Raw genomic sequence first — 12420 nt, forward strand, 5'->3', positions numbered from 1 at the left:
AAGGTCTTATTGAAATATTTTGGATGAGGCTCCTCAGTACAAAATACCAATTTTGTTCATTATAAAGCAAGATCATGACAGAAGTCTCTTACCTGATCTCATACTGAAATTTTGTTTAACTTCAATAAAACTTAGATAGAAGTCACTTTTGCTTCCACAGTATCTCTAATAAATAAATACACTAATTTGAAAAATCTTCACCCCAAGTTCATCTTGGTCCTCCTCTTAAAAAAAAGGCATATTTTTTCTTCCTTGACCCCTTTCCTCACAAAGACAGATAGATTGTGTGCAGAGTTTATTACGAGATTGATCAAGATAATTGAGGTATAATTTTCTCAGCTATTTCTGTCATCATTTTTAAAGGCAGAGATTATTATGTTTCTTTTTCACCCATCTGGGAAAACACACTGTGTTCTCATGTAATGTGAACGTTTCAACAAGGATGTGAGACCATCTTTTTGGATGTAGCTAATAGATCTGCCATTAGGCCATCCTCTCTTGAGACTTCATTTTTCTTATTAATAATTGCCAACACTATCTCTTTTTCAGAAACAACCAACCACACCTAAGTCTTCTCTTCCTCTCTGACACACCAGCCAATATTAAGTCCAAAACGTGGCTATGGTTCTGAAGATCTTTAAAGATTCACTTGCTCTTTATGAAAATCTTCATAGACAATCCCTTTTCTACAGCACATTTCTTCTTTTTAAGAATGATTATTGAAGATTCATGTGAAAAAAAAAGCTTCTTTTCAAAGTCACCTCAAAATTAAACTCCAAGTTCCATATTTTTGCTGGAGTGATCATACACAAAAATCTCTTCTCATTTATGCCAATCTTCCAGTGCCATAATTTAAGTGAATTACTCTTAATTGCATCTAACCTTTCAGAGAACAAGATCCTGACTGTCTGCTTTGTTATTTTTCACTCGGCCCTCTTTTTCCCTCTGTGCTATTCTGTTTCTGGTAACTGTGATATCAGTTACCACAAGAAGCATTCCTGTTCTGAAATACATCTTTTTTGACCCAATATTAGATAATTTTCTGGATCTGTGATGATAACACTGTTTCACTGTGATCATTTATATTTCAATCTATTTTAACCACCAGTTTTCTATCTAGGAATATTGTATTAGTCACCTTCCGTCCTTAACATCTGAAAAGGATATGACTTCAAGCCAAAGTTTTTGGTTCTGCTTACCATTAAGGTAAAACCAAGACATCAAATACGTTAACAACACATGAATTAGTGTATATTATTGTGTATATACTTTGTAACAGTGGTTTGAACCCTGACTTTGTTATTTTTCTAGAACTGGCAGCGACAAAACATTCCTATGGGATTTAAAACCTGTGATTTCCAAATACATTCGTGACAGAAGCATATCTAAGCTTCAGTGTCCACACCATATCTAAGCACCTGTGTCCACATTAAAGAGTGTTTTTTATATACGTACCAGAATCTTTGATGTACCTTGTGCACCAAATTCAGTCATTTTATAAACGTAAGAAAACAGCTGCTTGCTCTGTATTTGACTTGACTTAGACTGTTCCAGCTTATGCTTTAACAAGTTTTTTTTCTCTACTACCAAAAATAAGGCATTTGAACTAGATTGTTTTGTGAAAATAATTACAAAACTGAAAAAGAGAACCAAATTAAATAGTAAGCTTTTGGATCATAATGGTGGCTTTTGTTAAGCAGGACAAAATCTCTTTTAAAATGAACTGAAAATTATTCACTTTTTACCCAAGAGATTGCCTGTTCTGACTGGCAGCAAAATAAATATGATGGGTGGTCTGTTTAAGGCACCTGTCCAAGCCCAATCACATTACTTTTTCACAGTATCAACATTTGAAAACACTATAGCTGTTGCATCAACAAAAGCACATGGGAGTATCTCCAAAGCAGATGGCAACTAGCACATCACAAAAACATGCAGATTCCTGAGCCAATTTATATAGCAAAACAGCATCTACCACAGAGCAAAGGGAAGAATAATTAGCATATTCAAACATTCAGAACTTCCCAACATCACATGGTTTATGCTAAGGACCATGAAAAGTAATTGCTCTCACGTAATACTGGCTTTCGTTTGGACGGGACCAACTTGCAGCAGGGTTTATTCAACTGAGTAATTCTTTTTGAATCTGAAATGATACACAATTAATTTGAAAATATTGGCTAAATTTTGCATAATGGAAAACACAGAAATCCAGAAAAGGATCTTCTTAATGCAAACACTTTAGTAGTTTGGTGTCAGCTCTTTTAAAACAATATGGTTCTAATGTCATTAATGTATCAAATTTAATTGTAATTCACAGGTATCTAACCAAGGTCACATTTCAGGACAACACTGCGCAATCTGCACCTATATAATGTGTAACATTTCATGCCAGATTTGTTCACATACTGCATGCCTAAATCTCTTTGCAACTGTTTCTGAGAACACTGATTATGTTACACAAATGTAACTTACATGTTTCACATTGTCTGAAAATCTAATTATTTAATTTTCTGCATAACTCTCTCTGTGTTAAATGACTCAGAATGGAGTCCTCCAGTTACCCACAGGTGGCCTGGTTTTGCAGTTTTCACATGTGTGAGAATTCACGCAGATAGGTAGTGGAAAAACCTGTTCTACAGCTAGGCTTAGAGCAGATCCAATACCCCAGTGGATGACCTTTCTACAGTGACCTGTTTGTATTTTTTATACTCTAATTCCAAAGAAACAAAACATATCCTTGTTACTGCTAGCTTGATGGTGCTGACTTTAAAAATGTAGGTACATTTCAGATATGACAGAACTGGGTCCTAACTATTTTGTTGTCACTCAGCCACCACACTCCAACTACGAGAGTTTACACATCCAAACTCGGACCCATCTAGACTTCTGAGAAACATCATTTTCAGTGGCCTGCTAATAATGGTACAGCCATGACCTGGAATCCAACAACACAAAACAAAAGCAGAAATTTAGCATGTGCTTGATCTCACCTAACTTTAGATGTCCAGACTTCAGACAGATATAGCTGAGCTCATGGCCATAGGCAGCCTTTACAGGCCATAGGGAAGACCCATTGCCTCTATTGACTACAGAAAAAGGCCAATGTTACAGACCCAGAAAAACATACCTGTGCCCTTAAAGTCTGATTAAACAAAACAGCAAGGATCCTTAGCACACGGGAAAAAATAGTACATCCAGAACTTAATATCAGAGATTACAGAACTACTCTTTTGGGACATACTTCCTTTTAGACAAATAAATAAAACATAAGAAACATATATATGATAGTAACTCTGCAAACTGGTTTTAAATTCAGTCATAAATTTTTATGCAGCAGAACTGCATTGATGTATATTGTATGTCCTTATACCATATCTGGTCTATGACAAAAAAGATACACCACGGTGTTTTATGTTAAGGCATCACAAATGTTACCTTAAAAGCTTGGTGTTCAGTATTGCACTGTTCAGCTTACCTCAATATTAATATTTTACGTATATATGTATCTATATACCTGTTCGATGCTGTGTTATGGAAGAATTTGGTTCACTGACACTAAAATAATTTAAAACACAGCACACTCAATTTCAAGAAATAGGGTGTCCATCAATCCACTGCCTGAAAGTGGAGCTATATGTCTTCAGAACACCCTCTGATTTCCAGTCTTCCAAAGGTCTTGGTGGTTGATCTTGTCAAATAGTCACAGCATTGTACTAGAAATGTGAACAAAACACTCATTTTCCCAAATGAAATGCCGTAAATTTAGGCCAATATAAATATGTCAGTATGAGCCTTCTATAAGTTTCACACCAGGGTGTGGTGCTGCACAGCTGAGGAGCTGAGCTAATAAGTGTTGAAAAATGAAAAATGCTGCTTTATGGCATCACATAAATTGACACCAAAGAAAATGCTTGCACCTACGCCCCAGTTCTGACAAACAAATGCCAAAATGTGGAAGCCATACAAAGTCCCACTGGTATGAAAGCAGGAGCAAAGCAACAAATAGGTCTGTTAGGGAGTTCTGTACTACACGTTTCCAGTGTTGATATAAATGTCTACATTTTAGCTGCTTAGGCTCAAAAGGGGTAAAGCAACCAAAATCAGTGTGAACAGAGATACTTTACACTTGCAGATTTAAACAGCTATTTCTGCCATTTCAATGTTCTTATGTCATTACAAGGTTGCAAGTGCAAAACACTTTTCTGTTGGGTTCAACTTATCTTTGGGTCAACCAGAAAGAGTTACTCCAGACTGACAGTAATGTAACTAAAACCAGATTTTAGCATTAAGTAAGCAAGTTTAGATTTTGTTGTGACTGTATAAAGTCTTGCCAATACATTTATACGAGCAAAGCCCTCTCTCAGACTTCCAATTTATACTGGCAAAAGTATAAATTGACACGAGATACCTTGGTTGGACAGACTGCATTTCTACAGAGAACATGAGAGAGCTTGCTAGCAATGTTATTTGAAAGTGTGATGTGTTTAACACTCCCAGTTCACATACACATGAATGCAGAATGGGGCAGCATAGATCTGGGCACATTGATTTATGAACTCCAGTTCAGTAATCTCACTAGAGCACTTCTGTTAATTTCAAGAATTCCTAATTCATAAATCAGAACTTCAAAAAATGGAACAAAATTGTGAGAGTTTTAAAATAGGAGTCTTGGGGTATTTTTTTCTTGTATGCCTGGATTTTAAGGTTCCTGTTTTCACAGCTTTTTCCTCAATTCAGAGTGCTTATGTCTTTTAAAAAAACAAGAACCTGAGACTTGTATTCAATAACACAGATGCAATAATACCAGTCCTCCAGAGAAATACCAAAACACACAACGAAATCACAAGGCATAACAAACTTGCCAGATACACAGTCTACACCAATGAAGAAACCTTCATTCTGAAGTTTTACTGAAGGCTGTAATAACATTGTGGTTCCAGCACCAACATCTTCCCACAAGCAAAGCTCCAATGGAGCCAAACCCTACCACGGCACTTCAAACTTCCCCAAAAAAGCCCTAAATTCAGCCTCCCATGGCCAAGGTGAGTTCACTACCAAGAGTGAGCATCTTTGACATACTGTTTCCTATGTAAAGCAGCTCTGCCAGCAACTGTCAAGTCAATGGAAAACCAGTCACACCAGTCAGCAGCCGTAGCTCTAATCATCAACATATTAAATAAAAGGCAGACACCACTAGTCCACATATTAATAGAAAGCAGCTTCGCTATTTGCTGAGAATACTGTTAATGTGTTTTTGGTAAGCCCCGAGCATGTCTGTGAGATTCCTTGCGGAATTCTGGTTGAGGAACATCCCTCCAGGCTCTAGCAGGCTGTAAGCTGAACACGATGGGCCAAGGAGTTTGCCTGCAAGATGCCTGCAGATGTAGCAGCTGAGTGGACATCCAAATGACTCAGAAGCAGCAAACCCGCTGCAAAGACAAAGCAGAAGAAACACACAGGCACCAGTAGTGTAGCCAAGACTGGATTTGTTTTGGCAGGCTGTTGGCTAGCTGCAGGCTCAGATTTCTGAAGAAGGGAACTGCCTCCTGTTGTCCCTGGGATTGTGCCCTCCTTTGTTTTTAAACAAACTGGATGGCATGCAGTAAATATCTGGCTCCTGCTAGCAAAATTATCTCACAAGACCCTAAATACCAATTATCAGTTGGGCCAAAAAGAATACGATTTGTTTATTTATTACTTGTTTACCTTGCTGTGGTACCTAGAAACACTAGGTCAAGATCTCATTGTGCCAGACAGTATTCAGATGCAGAACGCAACTTGGTTTTCTCTTTGTGGACTGATTTCCCCCACCAAACTCCATGGTAAATCATATCTGTGATGCACAACATTATGGATGTAGCCTAGCCAGGGAGCTTTTTTACTAGTAAGGAACAGTTGCTCATTTGCTAAAACCCTCGATTTTTAAATTAAGAACTATGAATGGAAATACATTTTGTGTTTTACTCGGTGAGGGTACGAAGAGTTTAGCACAATAAATGGGCCACTAGGCTATGTGCCTGAAGAACAATCTCTATGGCACTCACCACCTCTGCTGCAGCAGTTGTGCAGAGAACTGTTTATAAGAACTTTTTAGCATAAACTATGACAAGATGTACAATGAAAGAAGAGACCTAAAAAAACCCCATGCCATATAATTTTTATGTCAAAGCATTGCCATTGCTTTCCAATCGATGAAATCACCTGCAAATTTCATGTTAGTTGCTTATTTTTATCAGATCACAATAACTGGCATAATGGTCTTAAAAACAGTGGACAGACACTTCAGCCTGTGAAAAACTGGGAGAAGGGTAGGACAGGGAAGGAATGTACAAAGAGTCAAAGAAATTCAGCACTTAATTTTAACGCCTTAATAATGAAGAAAGCAAGTATAGGATAGCTATCACTCAAGCAATAAAGACTAGATATTAATGATGTGATCTTCTGATATGGTGATGATAATCTCATGACACTGAGAAAGAAATAAAGGGTGTGTGTGGAAAGATCCTAATACCTAATATATTTATTTCTGTACTAAAATCCCTGCTTCTGTCAAAAATGTAAATATAATCAACTAGAAATCAGATACACTTCTTTGTAATCATTGATGAAGCATCTGTGGACTAACCCACTTACTAAAAAAACCCAGCAGTAACTGTACAATACCTATAAACTATTTTTCAATGTGGGGTGCAGGAACCTTAGTTCATACAGTTCTAATAGTGTTTCTGGATGTTATATACGTACACATGCTGGACATAAAATTTACTCTGCAACATACCGTTTTCAGCTAAAGTTAATTTTAAAGTGCAAAGCCATTTTAAATGAGAAAAATATCAAAATGGTTGCAAGTAAATTAAACTCTTCTGGTTTCTTCTGAATAGACTCAGTGTGAGAGAACAGAGTCAGAACAGAACGCACTGTGAGCAAAAGCCTATCCTATGGAACAAAACAAAGTTCACACTTAACATTTACTTTCTTTAGAAAACTTACATATGGCCACATATTTACATTTTGATATTTATTTAGCATGTAAGTCAAAATTTAATCCATTTCTTTCATTAAGCCCAGAAAAAAATTTAAAAGAGAAGCAATTTCAACACAATATGTTTTTGGGGTGTGAGAGGACATTTTATTGATGCGGTGAAATGTAATAAATTCCTTTTGGAGATGTTACGTGTCAGCAGTGAAAGACTTGTAAAACACCATAAGCATCAGAACTTAAGTATATGTTTAACAAAATTTGCAAGCTATTTTCCTATTGCCTATAATTCTCTATAGTTATTAACATACTTTTAATTCATTCAGGACAGTCCTTTCAGTTATTAAGGCTAGGCTTTTGCAGCAGCCATGATTTCCATGGGTTACACCTGTCTGCTTCATAGCCTTCACAGATTTGGCCCAGAGAAATAGCTATAATCCTTTTCTAGTCCTTATTCCAAGCATGTTCTCTCCTTCCCCTCCTCCTTTGTGTGAAAGGCAAAACTGTCAGGGGAGGGGACTCTATCATCCCTCTAACAACAGAAAACTCCTAGAAATGAAAGAATCATCTCCTGGCCATTTTTGAGCACTTGATTCAGATCTCTCACCGTTATAAGGGTTTTTTTTTTTGCTGCGGGGTATTTTTTATGTGTGTGTGTCATTACTATACATTTTTAAAATAATTAACATTCAAGATAATTAATATACTTTAAAATACCCCAAGAAAATATTTTCTTCTGGTATACATAGTAAGTTATTACAGTAAATTTGTCGTCATCAGAATTGTAACTCAGATCTTTTCCATTTATGTTTGTTCAGAGCTCCTATCCTCTCACAAGTTTCTATGTAGTTGTCTATTTTGTTTTTATTTTTTTTTTAAATACTGGTCTTTCCCCTGAAGCCCTGGAATCCTCTCACCTCAGGGAAAGGTAAAGATAGCCCTTTGCTTATTTTTTAATGGAAATGAAAGAATTAACCTTATGCCTTGACTGTTTCTCTTTAAACAAAAACAACACACAAAATCCTTCAAATCCAGAACATTATTTTTGTACGGTCTGCTATTTTATCCTTTGTTTTGTTCCTGGCATCAAGCTTTATTTGTTGGCACAAAGAAATCTTGTACCTCCAAGCTTGTAACTTAGAGGCAGTGAATGACAAAACATACACTTTAAAAAGGCTTTATCCTGCTTTGTTGCTGTAACTGTGCAGAAGAGTTATTCCAAAGCCACACATCACCTTTGTTCAGTGATCCTTCACATATAATAGCCCTCAAAAATGACAACGCTCACGAGAGATGATAAATTAAAATATTACAAATAAGTATGGTTAAATGAGTTGATATGTCCTGTAATCATGATTAAACTTTCCTGCTAAGCTAATATAAAAAAAAGACCCTTGATGTCTCAAATACAAATACTTTTGTACACTGCAAATCAAATGAAAAGTAAGGCGAGTCTCTAACAAAAAATAAAGTGAGTCTCAGCTATTAGACACTGGCAATACTGACCTGTTCATGGTGGCACTGCTCTGCTGAGATTTTGTATTGTTGAATGGGGCAACTGAGACTGTAGAAAATTTTAGCTATTCTTTCACCCCTTCCCACCACGCAACTTTCTCTTTTCCCCAACTATCAGACATTTTTCCTTCTATTTAACTCTTGGATCCGCTGCAGAATGCTTGTAGATATATTAAAAAGAGAGCTGCATGTTTTTTGAAGGGGCATCATAACACACCTTTCATCAGTCTATGTTTAACTGGTGCCCTAAGATTTCAGGCCCTAAATATATCGGAAAATAGTAGTCAGGACAGTAATTCGAACAGAAATAAAAGCACAGCATGCTCTTCATATTACACACACACTGATGTTTCATCTACCTAACCCACAGGCCATTCCGAAGGTAATAACATGCTACCTCAAGAGGCTAAGGTTTCATTACATTTTTAAGGACTAACAGGTGTGCCCCTGCGCTTTGCCAAAATAGTTGATGAACTGCAGAACTAATCTGTAAACTTGCTGCTCACCCCCTAGCTCACACTGCACCTGGCTAGTGAAATGGCAATAGCAGCTTTTATCCCTGGTCATCCTTGTTCCACTGCCGCAGACCTCAAAGCACCAATGCAGGTGGTTAATCTACGCATTGCTAGAATGAAAAAAAAAGGTCTTATGAGCTTGAAAGTGTGTAGGTTACCTAAAAGTGCAAAAGAAAGCTCCTACTCCTTATCCCCCTACAGCAGTTCAGTAGAAACTACCAGAAGCATCGGAGTAGTTGTGCTCAGACACGGCTCAAAGTCAAGACAAGCTTTCAAATGCCTACTGGACCTATTCTATATCGGTCCTTGCAGTCCCCTCGCTTTCCCAAGTGCCTGGAAGGGGCCATCAGGCCCCCCCGCCACCTGCCTCCCCTCAGTTCTCTTGCCAGCCAGGCCTTTGCTCTTCAATGCATGCACCGGACGAGGCTGAAGCCTAACCGCCTTTCCAAACACACACAACAACACAACAGGGACCACCCGCCTACCATAAGGCATTTCTAAATAAAGGGTCTGTAGAGATACAGTACTTGCTATAAACAGGCGGTGGTAAGAGGGGTACGGCGCTAAAAGCGAGAACTACTCTCGTTTGGGGCCGGAGGAGCTTCTCCAGGGAGGCCGCAGCGCCCGAGGACGGCGGCGGACGGGGCCCCACGACACAAAGCGCTGGGACGGGCCCGGCCCACCTCTGCGCCGGCGTGGTGCGCCGCACTACCGGCAGGGCCGGGCCGGGAGGAGGAGGAGGCGGGCAGTGGGCATGGCGGCGGCCGCAGCGCTGCAGCGGAGCGTGGTGTCCCCCGCGGGCAGGCACACCGCCTCTCTCATCTTCCTGCACGGCTCAGGTGGCTGCTTCCCCCCCTCCCCTTCTCTCCCCTGCTACCCCGCGGGGCGGCCGGGGCGGCGGGGTAGGGCTCGGTGGGCGTCGCTGCCCGCTGGGGAAAGGCGCAGCGGAGCCGCCCGGGGGAGGCCGCCCTCCGGCCGCGGCGGTCCGGTGCGGCGTGAGGCGCTCGGCGGGACGGGCCCGCCGTCACGGCAGACACCGGGCTCGGCGCGGTTGGGAAGCGAGGAGCAGGGGTGCGAGGCGTCCCTGTCCCTACCGCTCTGCCCGCCCCGGTCCTCCCCTGGGGGCAGCGCGGCGGCGGCGGCCGGCGACGAGGAGCCTCCGCGGGCAGAGCGGTGTGCGTGGGACCGGGCCGCGGCCTGCCCGGGTCCATGGGGGTTGTTTCGGGGACCGTGTCGCTGGGCGCTAGCCTGGCTTTCTTCCCCATGGGAACAAAGGCGTTCCGCGAGAGACTCGCTTAGTTCCTCCGCCCTGAGGGTAACCACCCGCGAAGGACGATTTTCATGATTGACAGGGCTCTTGGCGTGTTTAGGATCAGGCTGAGAGTATTGTTGTCACCTTTTAAAAGCCACCGTTAACAGGCTTGACCTCTCCCCGTTCCGAAGGGTCCCGGCCGTGCCCAGGCTGGCTGCGTGCCACTGCCTGCAGAAGGTGTTTACCGGCGTCAGTGACCGGTCTGAGGGCCAGAGGGGAGCGAGTGTTTGCTTGGTTTTTTTGCTTAAAGGTTATTTCTGACCTCCTATGTAACAACAAAGTCCACATGGCTTAAAAAAAAAAAAAAGAACAGTAAGGTCTCTATTAGATCAAGGCCTTGGAAATCAGTTCTGTGGAGTTGTCCATGTGCGTATGGCAGCGTGCTCAACTGTCTTTCTCTTAGCTTTGCTTTTAGCTGATGCTTCTCTGTGTTTTAACAGAGCATGTGGTTATTAAATCAATTTCATTTTTATAATTAGTTTAATTTTGCTTTTCTCAAATTCTGTGAGTTCAAGAATGAAAGTGAAAGAGAGTTCGTGAGATGTGTTCAGCCCTCTTGTTAATGCTTTAATGCTTGAGGAAATAATTTTATCTCGTGTTGGAGGAGTAAGGGAAGATTATGGTTAGAGGTTGATTCCACATGTGGTTAAAGTACTCTACAATTTTTCATTTTTTGATACGATTTCATTCATAATGTTTGCAATGGGGAAGTAGAAGTGTGCTTTTATTTGGGTTTGTTTAGCAGTCCCGCAGAACAGAATTTAAAACAGAAGTAGCCGCAGTGCCATTGCTGTGGGCTGGCCTGTAAACCTGAATTGTAAACCTTCTGTACAGCATTTGTGATGGAACGTGGCAGTCAAATGGCATGAATCCATTTTGTTCATAATGCTTGCTCCAGACAAATTATAACAAGTGAAGACTGTAAATGCAAAATGGCATAGAAAAATATTAGAAAATTTTCAGTACTATACATCAGATTTAGGTATAGGATCGCTTTGGTAGCTCAGCAGGGAAGGCAAATGGACATAACAAATGCATGATAATTTTTTAGACTTAGGTTTACAACTTTGCATGTTATAACATGCATAGAATCATAGAATTGTTTAGGTTGGAAAAGACCTTTAAGATCATTGAGTGCAGCAGTTAACCTAATACTGCCAAGTCCACCACTTGTCCCTAAGTACCACATCTACTCGTCTTTTAAATACCTCCAGGGATGGAGACTCAACCACTTCCCTGGGCAGCCTGTTCCAATGCTTGACAAAGCTTTTGGTGAAGAATTTTTTCTTGATATCCAATGTGCAAGTTACGTGTTGTTAAGTTTAAACTTTGCACAGAAGGAAAATTTGGGAATTCAAGCTATGTTTGAAAGGAAAATAATTCATATTTTGCTTGAGGAGGGGGAGGAGGTAATATTGTTGCCATTGGTGTATTTCAGGTTTGGAAATAGACTCAAAGCAGAATTGTCTGTGCATTGTTTCCTTCTTTTTCGGTAGTGTTCAGAAGAACATGTAATGCTAAAATCTAAGAACAGCCTGAAAGATAAACCTGTCAGAAGGTTGTTGGGTTTTGTTTGGTGTCAGTCTCCTTTTTCACCTTCCCCTCCAAGTTTTGTTCTTACCAAATCAAAATGCGTTTCCTCCATATGCAAGTGCTCACAGCTGTCACAAAGCATTTGGTCCATGGGGACTCTTGACATGCAGAAGGTCATAGTTAAATTTTCTCTTACTTAATGAGTAATCTATGAACTTTTCATGGACAAACTAGCTTCATTAACTCTAACTGTTTCTACTGATGTTGGCAAAGCTTAGGAAATGTGAATAAATACTGAAAGATGCGTTCTGCACCGTTAAGGAGTTTGTAAAGACCTAAGCAAGTCCCATCTGTAAGCATTCAGAGAGTTGCTTAGGCTGATTTACCTGAAGGTTGGTCCTGTGCAAGTGTATGCAAAGCCTAGACTTATGCTTTCTAACTGAAAAAAGAGGAGTGTATAGGAAAAAAGTATTTATTCAAGCCTCCTTAAGATATGTTGTTCATAAATTAGGTGACAGCAACCATGAGGAAACCCTTGCATGCCAAGAGCATCTACTAAGAAT

At 40.2% G+C, this 12420-nt stretch overlaps 1 protein-coding gene across 1 annotated transcript in view; it reads left to right on the forward strand.

The window, feature by feature from the left end:
• Nucleotides 1-9714: 9714 nt before the first annotated feature.
• The window catches only part of LYPLAL1 (lysophospholipase like 1), a 28494-nt gene continuing 25788 nt past the window's right edge, over nucleotides 9715-12420 (forward strand). Inside the window, exon 1 of the mRNA XM_075413017.1 lies at nucleotides 9715-9851. Coding sequence (XP_075269132.1) covers nucleotides 9767-9851 — 85 coding nt within the window. The 5' untranslated portion in view covers nucleotides 9715-9766. The remainder of the gene's footprint in view (nucleotides 9852-12420) is intronic.

Source organism: Opisthocomus hoazin, chromosome 2, assembly GCF_030867145.1.
Source record: "Opisthocomus hoazin isolate bOpiHoa1 chromosome 2, bOpiHoa1.hap1, whole genome shotgun sequence".
NCBI lineage: Eukaryota > Metazoa > Chordata > Aves > Opisthocomiformes > Opisthocomidae > Opisthocomus > Opisthocomus hoazin.